General features: G+C 35.9%; 1 protein-coding gene across 5 annotated transcripts in view; it reads right to left on the bottom strand.

Moving 5' to 3' along the window:
- LOC120773487 (neprilysin-1) overlaps positions 1 to 18180 on the bottom strand; it is a 33112-nt gene extending 14932 nt beyond the window's left edge. Inside the window, exons 1-2 of one of the 5 annotated variants that reach the window (XM_040102424.1) lie at positions 17871 to 18180; positions 4856 to 5724 (exon numbers count right to left, since the gene is read on the bottom strand). In XM_040102424.1, coding sequence (XP_039958358.1) covers positions 4856 to 5474 — 619 coding nt within the window. In that variant the 5' untranslated portion in view covers positions 5475 to 5724; positions 17871 to 18180. Of the gene's footprint in view, positions 1 to 4855; positions 5821 to 9718; positions 9867 to 17870 lie in introns of those variants that run through there. The other 4 variants (XM_040102425.1, XM_040102429.1, XM_040102426.1 and 1 more) reach the window with 4 other exon arrangements.
- Positions 18181 to 18706: the final 526 nt, after the last annotated feature.

Genomic DNA, 18706 nt, shown 5'->3' with positions numbered 1-18706 from the left:
GCATAAGCGATTTGCTGATGACTTTGCGAAACTTTTAAAGAAAACGGTTTGAAAAATCAATTTTTTTAGTCTGAAAAATAAATATTTTAGTCTGAAAAAATAGTTTTGAATGTGTAAAGAGTGTGCAACAAACAATCGATTAATAATACAGTGGCGCAGTTCTGTGACGTCAATGATATTCACTTGGGCCACTTGAGTCTTCCTCTAGTTATATACGTATTCTTCTAGCTCCCCGTTGAGGTAAAAAAATATAAATCTCCAATTATCATTCCCCACCAATCTAATTGGTTAAAACGTCTGAAACAATAAAATTAAACTAAACTTGAAATTTTCCTTCCATGGTTGAAAATATATTGGCGATAATCTCTGAGGTAATAAAAAATGTAATAGATGACAAATCAGGGAACAAAATGTTGCCAGAGGAGTGAACCAAGGATTCCACAACAAAAGTTGCCCATACAAGTTTTGTGTTATATATTGGTAGTAGAAAAAGTAGCAAATTTCTTCATTATTTTCTATAATTTTTGAACAGTTGTAACTTGTTTTCAACTTCGACGAATTTAAGTTTTGGTTAAATGAAACTTAAAATCTCACCTTTCCAATACGATATGGTATGACAAAATATGAAGGGTAGCACTGGAGATATACACCTGCAACGACATTTTCTGACAAAATACGAAAAGACTTTTTCGACTACAAAATATTATTATTAATTGTAAGTCATAGTTGTTGCTGACGGTTAGTTCTTTAAAATTACCATAAAATTATCAGAGCTTTCACTTGACACGTAGAACTAAATACATGCATACAAATGCACTTGCATGCAAGTCTCTACTTCGCAGCGCTCTGCAAAAGACATTAAGGCAGATGTAAAGGAAATGGAATTTCACTCGATTTTCCGGCAAACTTAGCCAGTCACGTTCACTCTTTATTGTACCCAGCGCTGCTTTGATCAAAAAGTTATTTTACTTTTTTAGATTCGCTCGAGAAAAGGCTTGGTGACGAACAATGCACTTAAAGAATCCAAGAACTCAATGGTTCTTATGATTGTTTTCTTATGTAAATTGCTGTGCGCGAGAAACTTTGCTAATTTCCGTTTTTGAGAGAGTAAGAAAAACCACTCTCTCCTCTTGTCACTCCCAAACTTTATGAGGGGACAATGGTCTTAAGAGAGAAGAGAAGTAGTGATGTTAATAAGGGTAAGTGACCACCAAAGACGTCAAGTCAAGGTAACTGGACTGTATGGGTGAAAAAATAAAAAGCGCAGCGATTTGTATGAAGTAAAGGCAATTATTGATTTCAGTGGTGCTAATTATCTTTTTGACAATTTTAAATTTCTTTCCTTTCGGTTATTGCTTTCTTCTCTGATAAAAGTGATTACTTATAAAAAGTTCTTGGCCGTACAAAAGCTCTTATATATTCGCTTCCGTTAAAATTGATTAAGCGATATGAACTCTCTTGAAGCAATATTCGTCAGAAAATAAACACACACACATGTATACATATATATGTATATGTATATATATGTATGTATGCATATTTATAAAATGGAAAATGGCAGTGTTTCCATTGCGAACTGTTTGTCTGCTACGCGCTCACAGCTTGGCTGTTTGCCTACCTGTTGGGCGCGTGCGACGCCTGTTGCATGTGTCGTCATCAGCCCTTGTCAGCCAAGCACAAGCGCCAACGAAATGAGAAGCGGCAATAACAATGGAAGAAGGTGCGGATATTAAGTATACGCTTCACTGGCTACCGCAATGTCTATATGTTTAGGCGTCGCCTGGCTGACGGTCCCTTGCTTGTTTGCTTAGTTGCTTGCAGTTTGCCTTTGCATATCTGGGGCTGTGTGTATGTATGCTGGTATATTTGAGGTTTGGTGATAAACCGATTTTGTAGCATATAATAGAATTGAGTTGAATGGAATGGAATAGAATGAAATGGAAAGGAAAGGAATGCAATTACAACAAATTGAAATGTTTTTCGATTTTATTGAGCACTGACCCAGTTACTTCTCCGACTGTCATCTGTGTTTATTGGTATATATGTGTATGCTATATGTGTATGAATGAAGTGCAATTTGAATGTTTTCAAGTGTGAAGAGTAACAAAATAGTGACAATATCAGTTAAAGGTGACCTTAGTATGTATCTAGATGATATTGACCAGTTGAAAACATTTGCTGTAAAGCGGAAAACTGTTCAATGCAATGTTTTCGAAAAATATAGCTAGACAATTTTGATCGTCACATATTTTAATCAGTTAAACCGGTCAAGTGCCTTAAATACTTAATTTTTTGAAATTTGAGCAAAGTTTTGGTTAAAAAACTTTTGATTAGAGGTTTTACATAATCATAGAAGCAAAACAAAGAAAAAGAAATCGTTATGGCCGACCACAACACGTGTGGGATGGGTTAGATACCGAGAACTGAAGAGGGAAGCGAGACGCATTTGCAAACAGAAAAAGAGAGAGGCCAAAATGTGTGAGTATGAAGAGCTTGACAAATTGGTCGACAGGGGTAATGCTTGGAAATTCTACGAAAAATGCGGCGACTAACAGAAGGTTTCAAGACCGGAGCATACATTTGTAGAGCCCAAGGAGGTGATCTAGTGACTGATGCCCAGAGCATACCAAAATTATGGAGGGAACACTTCTCCAGCCTGCTGAACGGCAGTAAAAGCATAACACCAGGAGACGTCAAGCCCAATTCCTCAAAAGATAACGATAGAGCAGACGTTCCATTGCCCGACCATGAAGAAGTTCGAATAGCAATTACCCGTCTGAAGAACAACAAAGCGGTGGGGCCGATAGACTGCCGTCCGAGCTATTCAAACACGGCGGCGAAGAACTTTCAAGTTACGTTGTTTGTTAATAACAGTTTTTTTTAGTTGAAATAGGGTTACTTAAGAAGGAAAAAAGATCTGTTATGAAAATATTTATATTGACCTTGATTGATCAATTTGTATGACAGCTATATAATATAGTGGTTCAATCGGCACAATGTTGTGAAAATAGTTTGTTAATAAATTACATTGTTATTATTATTTATTGTTAAATAATAAAATAATTTAAAAATAAATTTTCCTTACAATAACTCAGTTTTTATCAAACTGACCTAATAGCTACATATATGTTTTAGTGATCCGATATTAGCGGTTCTGACAAATGAGTATCTCTGTGTCCATAAAATTTTAGATTCCCCTCTCGAAAACTAAGGGACTAGTTTGGAGATATACAGAAAGACAAATGCGAAGTATAAAAATACAAGGGTTGCCATCTACCCAGATCAGACGGAACTACTCACGAAAGTAATGAAATTTTGACTTAGATCTTTATTGAAATTAAGAGGATTCTTCTTTGAAGTTAGAATATTTTTAAGTTAAGAGTTGCCACCTGTATATAAAAAACCCTTTAATGATTACATAAAAAGTGCATTATATAAAATCAATAAATTCTTACGATAATGTTCAATGTAATGCGTTTAATAATAATATTTAGTAAATTTGAAGAAGATAAAAAGTTGATTCTCAAAAATTTAAAGGTCTAAGCGAAGCGGGAGGAGCATTATACGTATACATAAGTCTATATAATACATAAATTATGTTTATATTATCTAACAGCCGCCGAATTTGTTTATATCCAACACGCAAATGCCGCTCGCCATAAATTGGCTGTTTATTATCGGTTTGATGTCTGTCATATACATTTTACGCATTCGTTATATACAAATAGGAACATATGTGCGCAGATAAACGCACTTAAGTACATATATATGTACCTAAAAGCTTATTAATCTTTGCTTTGATATACTTTGATTATTCTACATTTAATTTGGGTACTTATATGTACTTATATGTATATATACATATATATATACTGTATAGTATATACATATACATGTGGTTTATGATCGAGGACCGAGGCAATGTTCCGTCATTTATTGGTGACATATAAACACAATGTATATCATAGATTTTTCGATTCGTCTATATCTATGTCCAAGCCCACTGATTACACATATTGATTGATGAGAATGGCTGAAATGTCGACCGATGAGATAGTCCACAAACAAGATAAATTTGGTTTACCCCTTTGTTGCAGATAACTTATCTTAATAGCTTGATAGGAATAAGCGTGTGTGTTTAGTTCACTGTCAGCTTTTATTAATTATTAAAATTTTTTATGATAAGTGTTATTGAACTATGATATTTGAATTTTTCTTTATTGCTCTTTTTAAAAAGTACACGAAAATACAAAAAAGAGATCTTAGAGTTGGTTACCGAACTGCAAAGGGAAGCTACTGCACTAATATTGTCATTCGTATTCCGCGCAATAGCAGATATTTCTAATTGGAACTACATAATATACATAAATTTCTTTAAATTATGTTATATAAAACATAGATATGATATTTAGTTGCACTAAAACTTAAACTCTTTGTTATCTATTCACTAAAAACCGTCAAAAACTACAAGCATCTCTAGCAGAAGTAAAATCGATTTTTCCCAAGAAAAATTCACTTCGCACGGTGGAGTATTATCTACGTTAAAATGTTATAAATCCATTATCATGTTATAAATTCTCGATTTTTGTGTCTTAGATGACACCCGTGGTCGTGCAATTCCTGCTTTAATCAAAAATAGCGTACACTCGATACATTAAAGTAAGACTATGGCGGATACATGGCGTATACGCAACATTTATAAGCACATGAGACCCCAACAAGTGCGCATACATTTAACGTATGTGTATGCAGGTGCAAACGCAAATAGTTTTTATACATTTATAAACATAAATAACATGAATTTATTTGTTATGATTAGCATTATCTTCAAAAGCCGCCCCTCAACGCCACTTACCTTTAGGTTCCGTGTCCTTACTACTGCTACTGACGCTCACCGCCGTGCCTGCCATGGGCAACGAATGACAACGATTACTGCTCGCAAAGTAGATCGCCAAGGCGCCGATCGCAGCGCCAAGCACCGTGAAGGCCGCAGCCAAAATAAGCAAACGCCGCCGCTGCGTTGGCTCCTTGGTCAACCAGTCGCTGTGCTGGTGGGGATGGTTGCGGTGGCTGAGATGCATCGGTGCTGTGGTGCTCTGATAGGGCGAGGGTACGTTGCGCTGTAGCGCTGTGCGTGCTGCGCCACTGCCGATGCCGCCGCCTAAACTTGCGCCCATATTTGTACCACCAACGTCGCGACCGCCACCGCTGTCACTACCTAAGTAGACGACCATGGGCAATTTGACGTGCGGTCCGTTGTTCGCGGCACTGTTGTTCAGGTTTCGACTATTCTGCTGCAGGCTCAATAGTTTGTCGTCCGACAGTGCTGTTGTGGCGACGCCGCTGCTGTCCTCCAACAGTGGCGAGTTGGCCGCCGTGGCACCGCTGTCATCCATGCTGCTGCCGGTGCTTAGGCCGAAGATGTGCGGTGTGCGCAGATAACCGTTATTCAGTAATTTATTTGTGTCTGGCATTGCGGCGTCTTGTAGCTGTGTTCTGCCAGAGCCGGTTGGCTTAAGTTATCTCTACGGCGTCTATTGCTCAATATTTCACTCCAAAGCGAGATTTGTTTTGGTTCTAATTATTTGGAACTTTCACAGCTGCGCTCATTTGTTGCTAATTATCTTAATCACTGTTCGGTATCAGGAGAACGCTGTTTTGTGTTATTTTTGCTTTATCGAACGGGTGATTTATTACAACTGCGATTTTTTAGTTCACTCGCTTCTACAAATAAATATATTTACTCTTTTTGACATAACTCAGATATGATTAAACATATTATATTTTCGGGTTTATGCCTTAAATTGTTCACTTCTACACCTATGTACCATAAGCATACACGAAAGTAAATGTTTTGATGAGTTTGCGTGTTTTAATGTTTATGATTTCGAATTACGAACGATTGTTTTTGTAATTAATACTTTGAGGTTGTAATTAATTATTATAATTTGCTTGCAAATTACCATATTGACAAATACATGTGCACACGTGGATTGATTGATCGTTTCACATGCTGACATTTGCTTCTTTGAAAGCTGTCAACTTGAACCCCCAAGTCTTATAATATTATGATTAATGTTTCTTAAGTAAATAACAAAAGAATTTTGGTTGTAGCCAATCAGTGTTTTTTAACTCTGTTTTATGAATTCAAAAAACTCCAAATCATGTAATAAAAATATTTTTTTTTTTAATTTTAAAGTTCATTATACGAGTACCTCAATAATACGCTTGCTTTTTTTAAGATTTTTTGAATAAATTATTTTCGAGAATAGTCATTAAAGTTTTTTATGAATTTACTACTTTTCCCGCGGCTATGTAGGAATTTAATCCCTTGAATAAATATCGAAGATTATCAAAAATCATAACTAAATACATAGTAGGAGTGCTAATACCATACCGCGATGATCAATTAATTAACGCTTTTTTGTTTTGTAACATTTTTGAACTTTTCGACAAACAATCATAACTGTAGAGATATTTTTTTCCATTTTTAAAATTTTTTCAACAACGTAATTTGAATAACAATTTCTTGAATTGAAATTTATTTCATCGAACATAATTGCAACATCGACAGTGATTTTGAGATAGAAATAATCGAATAACTGCCAATTTTCACGTCTTTCCGTGTTGTAGTTCGGACGTTCTGTAGGTACACTTCTGTAGGTATATAACGAAATAGCGTTTCATTATTATGAGCAAAAATTAGTAAGACTTTGTTCATAATTTTAAAAGTCTTAATTTATTATTCAAAATCTATGTCGTCCCACTCAAAGTAATCCTCCATAGCCCCAATTACACTTGTGCCAACATAGTTTTCCAATCCTCGAAACAATTGTTTCGGTCAATTCCCGAAATGACCTTCAATGCGCGTGGCGACTTACGTTCTTCAATTATCTCAAAACGAGCAGTCGTTTGAGTTTGCCGAATAGCTAGGTTTAGCTAGAGTTGGTTAAAAATTTGGCGAAAAACTCGCTAAGGTTTAATGCAGTATGCGTGTGTGCAGTATCGTGGTGCAAAAACCCAGAGTTGTCGGCCCATAATTCCGACCTCTTTTACAAATAGCTTGGCGTAAACGACGCATAACACTCAAAGAGTATTCCTTGTTGACAGTTTTGCCGGTCGGAAGGAATTCGGAGTCGCCACACCTCGATAGTCGAGTCAACACAACCTCGGCTTTTGACTTGCTTTGACGTGGTTTTTTCGGCGTCAGCTCACCTTTCCTACGTTTTTCGAACGATTGATCGTCTATTTCAGGGGCGTAAGCATAGATCCAAGACTCATCGCCAGTAATAATACGTTTCTTGTCACCCTTGTAGTTGTTTTACAGACGTTAAAGTGACGCAGTTTTTCGAAAAAATTAAGCAATTTTGGAACCAATCGTGTTTTCACTTTTCTTAGGCCTAAATAATCTTTTAAAATGGTTTTTACTGATCATTCCGATATTCCAACGATGCCAGTAAGATCTCTGACTGTTAATCGTCGATTTCAAGCACCAATTCAATAATTTTATTGACGTGTTGATCATCAGTTGATGTTGTTGTCCGTGCTAGCCGCGTTCTCGACCCTCTGTGAAAAATTTTTACCAGTCAAAAACACTTGCTCGCGACAAAGAATTATCACTGAAGGCCTTTTCCAACATTCTAAACGTTTCGGCACCAGAAATTTGATTCCGCTCTTCTTTGTTGAATAATTTCATTCATCGCCGAATGCACTTTGTGTGCTTCAGAAAGACAAGCTTATACTAAAAACTAATTATTATTTTTATATGACATTTGACACAATTATCAACGACAGTCATACCAGTCTACAAAATTTTAGTCTAAAAGTCTTACTATTTTTTACCCAATTAACAAATTTTAAGAACAGTGGGCCATAATTGTACAACAAGTAAAAAGTTGGTGCTTGAGACATTGAAATTTCAAAAAAAAAAAACATAATCATAAATCATAATTTATAAAGTGATTTCAAACCTACATATATTCGTGATTAGTTGCATATTTTTATAAAATCCAATTAATAAATATTCATATATTGCTGGCATGACTCTTAATTACGATGCTGAAGTCATATCTAACATGTGTGTGTATAACCAAGTTTCGAACATTTTTTACATTTTAATGCACTGATTTTGTAGTTCACTTTATCCAAGCAAGCACGAGAAAAGCATGGAACTCAATAAAGGAATTCACTATTTATTCCCTCGCCATATATCTTCTCTTTCTTATTCTTTTTACTACATAATTCACTTCCCTTTTACTCAACTTATTCCAATGAATTTTCCTGTAGTTGACACATCCATTTTAGTGCTCTGCAAGTTTATGTCGATTGAACACATTGTTGTAAGTTTGTGCTAGGTGACGGCAACAAATTGCTTTTGGTAAAAAGTGCTATTGTGACGTCATTTTCATTCTTTCTCTGAGCTCTGATGTGAGCAAAACTAAAGCAATTTTATGCAATACACATCGCAACAAGTAAATTAGAATATCTTACAAGATATTAAAGTGAAAAGAAATATTATATAATCCACTTTGGTAAAATTTTCGGAACGAAAGAAGCGCTAGCAGAGCTCATATGAACTGTTGAACGAACCAATATGAATCATAAGATGATTGACGCAAAGCTTAGTACAATTCATAATAATATTTCAATCAAACAATAAACAGAAATAAAAAATTTCGTTGAAAAATATCACTTATGACTCAAAAATATTTGTTTGCGGTTAAAAAATGCATAAAGCAACTCAAAAGCTCCACTTTTAATAGTTAAACTGACAGTAAGATAACATTTTATGCTCGATTTTTAAGCAGCGATCAGGGTCGACTTGTCGGCACAAAATTAGAATCGTTTTGCTTAAAAACCCACTGAAATAGTAGAAGCCACACACGTTAAGCGATATAAAGTAGATTTTCGAAAATTGCAAACAAATACAAAATGCAAGCAATGTGTTGTCACAAATTTAAAAAAAGCCACGCGAGTTTTTGTGTTCATTTGCTCATTTGGTGGGCGCGTGTGTGCGTGTGCATTTCAGAACTTGTTTCCAGTTGCAAAATACTCTTATGTACATATAAAATACCGGCTGGAACTCGCTGTTTCGCTTAGCTGCCGGCACACATGTTCTTTTTGTTTTTAGTTACTTCATATCAGCCGCTTCAGTAAATCTGGTCGGAAGAGCCACCAATTAGCAGCACGCTTGAAAGTAAAAACAAAAAATCCATATTCAAGCAGCAGTGGCTTCATTGAATAACGCGAAACGAGATGGAGGAGCGATCGCTCCATAAATTACTGCCGGACACACAAGCAAAGTTACTGCAGCAGCAGCCAGCCGCGGGCGCAATAAATAAATCTTCATTAATATTTGCGAAATTATACAATTGCTATGCTTTTGTTATCGTTTTTGTTGTTACATAGCATTTGTTTGTTTTTGAAATTTTGGTTGTTGCCGCTTTCTGTAGCCGCAGCGTTTTGTATGTTAATTAGTTGTTTATTTACTAGTTCTTCATTAACGCTTTGTGGACTTAATGAGTTTAGAATTTAGAAACACTGTTTTCTTCAAATTTCATTTTCCCCTTAATTAGCGAACTTCTAGGTTTGCGGCTTGCTTTACGGTAGCGGCTATTGACTCGCGAATCCGTTTGTATTCATAGAAATTATGCGCTGCAATTGTTAAGCAACTTCGTTTGCTACTAAGTTGCTAATTAAGAGAGCTAGCTCCACTCACACAAAATCACCACTGCACTCTTTCACTTGAAAACTGCAATACTGTTGCAACTCGATGCCGCTGCTAGTCACCAAAATGAAAGACTGCTTGAGTTTGGTGTTCTCCTTTGCTTTGCTTTGCTTCACTTTCGGTGTACTGCACTCGCGTGGCGCTGCGTTGCGACTGAGTGCTGGCATGGCACATCCTTAGCTTTTAAATTAAAAGTGCTGAGAGCTTTTCTGAGTCGCGTGTAAGCCATATGGAGCCATTAAAACTGCACAGCACCGCACTCGCCGCAGCAGTAGGAGCAGTAGGAGCATAAAAACAGCAAAGTGGCAGAAGACAGTAACAGCACAGTGATAATGTTCACACAAACATATTTACATGTGTATGGATGTATGTGGGTATGTATGTATGCTTAGATAAACACAGCGCACACTGTGTAGAAGAAAAAGTAAACAAGTCGAACTATCAGTGACAGCAGTGCGGGGCGGAACGAAGTCTCAGCAAGCCGAGTAAGCCATTATGTTATCCTTGCTCATTTATGTGCTGGACTGAAGAAGGGGGTCCAGTGTGGTGCCTCTGTGCATAGTGCTGTAATCGAGTTGTAATAAAGAGTTTGTTTGCGCATGCTTTGCGGCTGATACTATTTGTAGCCAATTAATAATATGCACATGTAATTGGCAAATTATACGAAGCTAAAGCAACAAATTCGCTTTAATTAAAGTTTTAATTTTTTTTTATTTGAGAATATCGAACTTTTTTTATTATTTCATTTATTTATTCAACTGAAAAGAAACGCATTTGAATATAACATTGGTTTGGCGTTTTTATAAATATCAACAGGCAATATTTACATAGTCAGAGACGAAACAATGTTGAGCCTTCTTGGTCTATGTTTGAGTGAAGTATTAGTTGCTTTCTACAAAATGATTAATTCTGTATAATCTTTGCTTCCACAATAATGCGGAGATGATCCAGAGTAATGTAAACATGTTCGAATAATTTATAGATTTGGCTTAGAAAGAAGAAGTCATAATAGGACATTATGAAGATTATATATGGGGTCATCCAAAAAGTCTCTTCGTATTTCTAATCAAACTTTAACTTATTTTTTTATATTTATAATTAACTTTATTGAACCAAAAATGTACCATTTTGGTCGATCACTTTTTGCCAATTTTCCGCTAGAGACATTATTTCATCAGTGTAAAACTTTTCTGGTTTCTCGGTGAAGAACTGCGACACATAATTTTCACAGGCTTCTCTTGAAGCCAACTTTAGTCCATTAAGGGAGTTCTGCATTGACCAAAACAAATGATGGTCTGAAGGTGCCAGGTCAGGACTATATGGTGGATGCATCACAACTTCCTAGCCAAGCTCTCCCAGTTTTTGCTGAGGCATCAAATATGTGTGTGGTCTGGCGTTGTCCTGATGGAAGACGAAGCCTTTTCTGTTGATCAGTTCTAGCCGTTTTTTTTCGTTCGACTAGGCTGGAGCAGCTCATAGTAGATGATTCCTTTCCAATCCCACCAAACACTCGGCATAAGCTTTCGAGCCGTCAATCCTGGCTTTGCGACCATTTGTGGAGCTTCATCACGCTTGGACCATGACTTTTTTCACACATTATTTGGTCTACTTTTTGTCTCCTGTTACCATTCGCTTCAGAAATGGTTCGATTTCATTTCGTTTCAGCAAAGAATCGCAGATGTTAATAGCGTTCATTGAATTTTTCACAGATAATTCATGTGGTACCCAAACATCCATCTTTTTTTGTAGTCAGACTTTTTAAATGGTTCAGAAGCATTTGATGATGAATGTTAAGCTCTTTAGCGATGTCATGGCTGCTTATGTGACGGTCCTAGTCAATCGACTTTTTCAACGATAGGTCACCAGAGCGAGGTGCATCTTTCACATCGAAATTTCCAGAACGGAAGCAAGCGAACCATTGTTGTGCTACAGGAACTAATACAGCACAGTCTTCGTAAACTTCACAAATTTTATTGCTGGCGTGCTTGGCATTCTTCCCATTTTTAATTAAAAATTTCTAAATTCAGCGAATATCTTCATTATTTTCACTCATTTTTGAACAGCTGTAACTTTTTTTCAACTTCCTCGAATTTAATTCTTTTTTGGTTAAATGAAGCTTAAAGTCTCACTTTTCCAACACTATATGGAATGGCAATGTGATTATACGACTGCACCGACATCTATTGACACAATACGAACAGACTTTTTCGACTACCCCATATTTAAACTACAAACTTATAGATACATACGTGCAGCTATCTTCTACACCATCACATCACTTTCAACACTAACTTGAATTATATGTAGCAAGTGTTTAATGTATTGTTGAGACAAACTCAGAACAAAGCCAGTTTTCGATTATTCAATTCTGCTTGAGTTTTTGTGCTGACGTTCAAGTGCTTAAAGTGTGGTTTCATCTAAGTCCACGTATTTATAAGTGTTTTATATTTAGACACATTTATATTTGTTGTGCATTAGTTCCTTTGGTGAGTTGTTTATTAAGTGTTGTGTATGAATTTGGAATTATTTGCTATTTTATTTTAGAGATCAACCTTGAATTATGCATAAAGTAAATAAATTTGGGTTGTAAAATCAGCAAACTAAAAAGAATATCAGCAATAGTACGCGAGCACCAAAAGCTTGTTAATGTTTCGAAATAGAAGAGGAGGAATTTACTCTGTGAGGAAATTCTAATAAAATTCACGGGTAAATGATATTTCAAAAAAAAAATGTAATTTGCTAAGTTGATAGAACTGTCCTTGGTTACTATGTCAAATATGAGCACGATCCATCAACTAAGACGGTAGAGATATCGTTGAAAACATGCCTCATTCTGGACGGCCTTTATCCTATTCAACTGATTAAAATATTAAAAAGGTGAAGGCTGCTCGACTCCTCCCGATAAAGCTCAATTTTTTTCTTAAAAGAGTACGATTGTGACCGAATTTAAAGCCAAAAACGCAAGGAATACTATCGATCAACCACTGTATTCACCAGATTTGGCTGTGTTGTTTTCTTAGTTTGGAAATTCTGAAAACCAAACTGATCGAAGAGATAAAGCATAATTCGCTGCAGCAGTTGAAGGTCATCCCACAAAGTGCTTATGGAGAGTTTTCCGTTTTTTGTCACAATCTAAATGAAAAAATATTCTGGTGTATGAATTTAATATTCTGGAGAATGAATTATTTTAAAAGTTTATTTACTTAACTTTAAATTACTCTTTCCTATTTTCCATTTCCAAGTACTTGCTCAAATTCTTTATTACCAAACAGTTGTTTTTTCTTAATAGGAACTTTTACCTTTCCATCCACATCATCTTGTACTTTGGTAAAGAATATCATACGTGATCAACGAAATCATTTTTTTTATCTATCGTTTCTATTTGCAACTAATAAGTGTGTGAATCGGGTTTTGGAAACTTTTTCAAAAGTTTTCTTCAACGCTGTTTTGGTAGCAAACTTCTCGAAATGTTTAGAAACGTTTTAATTAAAACTAATCTATTAACTCTATTATATAGATTGTCCTTTGAATTGATTTTAGCTTATTGGCGCCTAATTATAGGCAATTTTTTATACTTATTGTTTCCAAACTGTTGCCTACATTCCTGCGCCAAGAATAATAAGCTTGATGAAGAGTGTAGCTGAATTATTTAAGGAATTAGCAATATATTCGAAGAGAAAACGTGTTGTCAGAAAATGAATGGATATACTGTTGTAATAAATGTACATTTATTTGCAAAATTTCAAAATATTTATTTAATTAATCGTAAATTGTGTGAATTTCGACTGTGTGTGTTAAGAATATGTCTTGTTTTCGGTAGTACTTATATAAACATTCTGAATAACAAGAAGATGTGTACTGTTTGTACTACGAGTAATTCCATAAAAATTTTGGAAACAAAAATACCAACATTTAATTACGTTTGACTTAATGCAGCAAGTTTGTTGCCAATGCTAGATAGACTTATTGTTTATTCTAATATACTACATAGTTTATAACGTAATGTCTAAAAACACATTTTTGAGTCTTGAATATAGAATCTGTACAATATTTTATCGCACTTCTAGCGAATATTTACGTATGTCCGTGCGTTTATTTTGACGGCGGGAACATGTTTATATACAAATGCCGTCTATTACTCACGACTTTTATATAAATACATACATACTTACATATATAAATATATACCGACATATGCACTATATATATGTATATTTTTGACTACATGCTGACTGCCGATAGAAAAATCTTATCGATTCTGTCTCGTGTATACGCATGCTTTAGGGATTAATTTACGGGACTGATTGGCAGACATTTAAAAAAGTGATCACTCCCACCAGGTGCAAGCATATGTACATATGTATATAACAATTTTGATTACAATAAAAAAGTGTATCGATAACTGATAACGATACAACTGTGGCTATTAGTTAAAATAGCTTAAGTCGACTTCGACTACGACAGTTATTTGATATCAAGCAAAACTACGAAAGCTTTTCTTTGAACACTTTTGCACCGATATTTGAGGTTTACAGTTTAAAAGTACCGTTTAAGTTGAAGCAAAATGTCAAATTTCGAATAACTGTGTCGGAATCGCTGAAATAGTCTACAATGACTTAAGTCGACTTAAACACTTTAGCATGTTGCATATGCTTACAAACAAATACGCAGCACGACTGGTGATGGATATTGCAAAGCCGCATCGTAAATTTGATTTACTGCAAAGACTTAACCGTAAGTACTTGTAGAAGCCAATACGAAAATAATGGGTGTGAAAATGCGAAACCGCACAAATTCTATCTACTGGAATGTCTATATTCACATACATACATACATATGTACCTATGTAAAAAAGTTGTATGTGTATATTTAAACATTGTAGTTGACGACAGCGTATTTTATTATTATTTCCACTCTTGCATTATTGCCTTTTATATTTTTATAGCGGCACATTATGAACGTATATACTTTATAATAATATAAATGTACATACATATATACAAGCCTTAAGGCAGTGTTTACAAACGTTACTTCATGTAGCCGCTGCCGCCGACACTTGACTGCCTAAGGGTACAGCCTCTTATATATAGCATACATATACTTTTGCGCTTGAGAGCCAGTAAGCATGTATTTCGTTGCGCTTGTGTTAGTGCTAAGGCTCGGCCGATAAGGCAACAACCTGTGGGCGGGATTGTTGCGGCTGGTCGGCGCGCCCACAGCAGTCTGCACGGCGTATGAGTGACTTTTTCATGGCATCATGAACATTCAACAATCGTCACTTACGGCACATCACTTTTTGCCGACAAATTCGCCGCATGCGGCGACGCCGCGCTGCTGCTGTAAGCCGCCGCACTAATGCCAAATTATAGGCTTTGCATTTTGTTATCAAATCATTGCAGGCTGCCGTTAAAAGCGAAATGTGGTATGCTTGAGTGGATTCAAATAAGAACAAATGTATTTGCAATAAAATGAGGAAAGTTGTCATCAACAATTTGTTATACTGTCACTTTTTGCCGCCATGTATTTAATCTGTACATAATTTATTTGTCTTTGTTTATACATTTTTTTTGTCTTTAATTCTTCTATTTTCTCTGATTTTTTTTCAACAAGATTTTCTTAGCTTTCGCGTCAATGGTGATTTATTTTGTTTGTTTTGTTTGTAGACGCCGCGGCTATTTTCGTCGCAAGTGCGTTCACTCTCTATTTCTTTGTGACATAAATAAATATTTTTAAATTTAAGCTCTGCGGCGCTCGCTTTTTCGCTTTTTGGTGGTGATGGTTTTGCCTGCTTGGCGCTACATGGCGCAGTGAGGACACCCGTCTGACACCCACAAACATGTGTTTTAGATTAAGCTCCGTTATATGCTTATACCGTGTCTGATGCTGTTCTTAACCCCCTGGTGGCAACAAATTAATTTATTACTGGCGTGTGTGAGCTGATCATACATATGTTTGTATGAATGCGAGTGTGAAATCAATATGCTGAAGCAAATGTGGACTTACCATAGAACCCTGACACAAGTTTGCCGAAATTATTATAAAACATTTTACCAATGATGATTATTTATGATTTTGTAAAAAAATATTCCCATTCCTTTGTTCTTTACACAATTATAACAAACTTCTGCCATCGGCTAATTTAATAGCAAACCTGTGGAACTAAATTGCTTAAATGTTATAGCTAAGCATATGTACTTAAATATACATATATACATATACATATTTCGAAATTTTGCCAAAAAATGTCAAATTTTGATAATTTTTAATGCCAAAATTTGATAATTAGGCTGATATCAAATGAAAATACGAATAGAATAGAAGGAGGTCACACCACTATAAAAGTTATCCTCATACACGCGTCTGTTGTACACAATTGAATTAAGGATGAACAATTGAACATGGACAAAGGACATACACAACCTAGAAATAAAAATGGCCTGTCCTACGTGTCACTTTCCAAGGCTGAAAGTTAAGCTTGGAAAATTTTTATATCCTAAACAGGATACTAATGTGATAATTTATACTTCGCTTGTTTTTTCGAATTGGTAAATTTGTTTTCTGTAAGTTGGTAGTACTGTTAGTGACATCTATGCTAAATTTCACGTCAAAATATTCACGAGTATTTGAGCTACGCGTCGTTTTGTGAGGCTCTAAAAGTTAATTCTTCTATTCTTACTATGTCTGAATTTATGAACGAAGAAGTGCGATAATGCACCATCTCATACTGCATTGGTTATTCGTGATCATTTCGCCACATTTTCAACTACATAATATTGTGCCGCGACCAGCGCATTCGCCTGATTTACTACCTTCGTATAACTCTGGCTATTCAGCAAATTCACATGATCCGTTTTGACTCAATTGAGTATATAAAATATGAATCGAAAAAGGCTCTGATGGCCACAACGACGGAGAATTTTTCCAAGTGCTATGATGACTGAAAAATTCGTTGGCATAAGTGTATTGCAGCGGGAGGGGATTACTTTGAAGGAGATAAATGGACAAAATTCACCTTTCAATTTGATCCTAGTAGTATGTATTGTTGATATAAGAAATGCACCTACATATTTAAGTATATGATGTTATTATAGCTTTGATACCTATGAAGTTAACATTTTTCCTTCTTTAATTTAACATTGACATAAACATAAACATAACATGGTACGGCTATGCTCTTCGATATTTTTGCGAGCCTTTTTTGTTGCAAGAATTACTCAGTTCAGAGAATTCATTACACTGTGCATTGTCAAGCTGTCAAAGTTGATTTATATACAAAGCTATGCAAACCCGTACATACTTCTGGCATATGTGCCTGATTATATACTGTTATTTGCATGCTATGATATGTGTGTTGAGTATTAACAACATTTAATCACAACAATGAACCCGAAACTTCACTGAATCGTTTTTGGCGCAAAGCAACGTAAATAAAACGCACAACAACAACAACAACAAGTCAATGGGCCTTGGTAGGTCGTGTCCCTTGGGACACCCTTGCGGCGGCAGCAGACAGCGTACGCCGCTCGGCCAATAATGCGCAACAGGCGATTGCCTAATTTGCGAAACTGGTTTGAGTTGTTGCGCATTTTTCGCAGCTGTTTGTCCATGATTTATCGTCGACATATGTTTGCTTTTGTTGGCACGCGCTACGTGCCCCAGCGCGCTGAACGTGGCTTAAAAGCACAAGCACCCTAATCTATTGCGGCTTTCAATTCACAGTTCTATTTAACGTGCATTTAACACAAGTTTTTGCGGTCAATAAAAATCGCTTCGAGGGTGGTGGGGGCGGTGGCGACTCAGTTACTAATCAGTTGTGTACCACTTATGGCCATACAGACTTATTCTATGCATAGGCTGCTAGCCAGCCACCAAATGTATATACATACATACACACACAGAATCTTACGCGAAGCGGTATTAATAGATACATTTTAGGCGTACAAACATATGCGCACTCATTCATACATACATATGTACATATATACAAATTTATTATTTATTTTTTCACTTTGCTATTTTTTTTTGTTTTGCACCTAATACACATTTCACTCAATTTCATATTATATGTTCGTAGACATGTTGATACATGCATATAAATGTAAGTGTGCCGCTCAATTCGCCACCGAATCCGAATTATACGTACATATGTATATAACAGTACTTCGTACTATATGGCTGTTATCCTTCGTGTTGGCTTATGAATTCGCAACCATATTCAAGCAATATGCATACACAAGCCTCTGCTTTCGGTTTTTACATGCACTCACTTAATTTTGATTATGCGTTTTACTTTGTTTTCGCGTTTCACTATTTTTGCGTTTAAGAATTCATACAACTTTCCATAGACTATAATTTTAGCAATATTTACAAGTACATATATTTAGTGTGTTTTTATTGCCATTGGCTTTTGTTGCGTTCGTGAAGCCAAGCCGAATCGTTCAACCATTTCGCTCGATTACCCGCAAACTACTGATTCCACGGCAGCGCATCTCGATTTGGCTCAAAAGCATACAGTCATCACTGCTGCCGTTTTTAATGCTCGTGCTGTTGTTGCTTTTGCTGCGGCTGTCGCTGTTCTGAGTTGGCCACGCACTTGGCCATGACATACACACACATGTTCATATGTAGGCAAGTACATATGAGTATATGCAAGCTTTATAAACGATAATAGTGGGGTTGGTCGTTGCGCGCCAGATGATTACACTTGCTTTCTGTGTTTGTGTGAGCGTGTGTACATATTTAGAGCGCCCATATGCTATCTATGCAAATATTTAAATAATTATCAATGTATATATGGAATTCGTGGGGTCGGGAGTCGAAGTTATCGTTATTAGAATATATAGACAGGTAAATAATGAAATCATCAAAGTATTTTATTATAACTCTTTAATTGGCATTTTTTAGTTTTCAGTTCTATCACTTGCAGTGAAACTGTAGACTCCCACAGAAACACACTGGCCTAATTCGATGTCAATCCCG

The sequence above is a fragment of the Bactrocera tryoni genome, chromosome 4 (genome assembly GCF_016617805.1).
Source record: "Bactrocera tryoni isolate S06 chromosome 4, CSIRO_BtryS06_freeze2, whole genome shotgun sequence".
In the NCBI taxonomy this organism is placed as follows: Eukaryota; Metazoa; Arthropoda; class Insecta; order Diptera; family Tephritidae; genus Bactrocera; species Bactrocera tryoni.
Note: the sequence above shows the minus strand (reverse complement) of the source record. Positions and strands in the feature narration are given on the sequence as shown.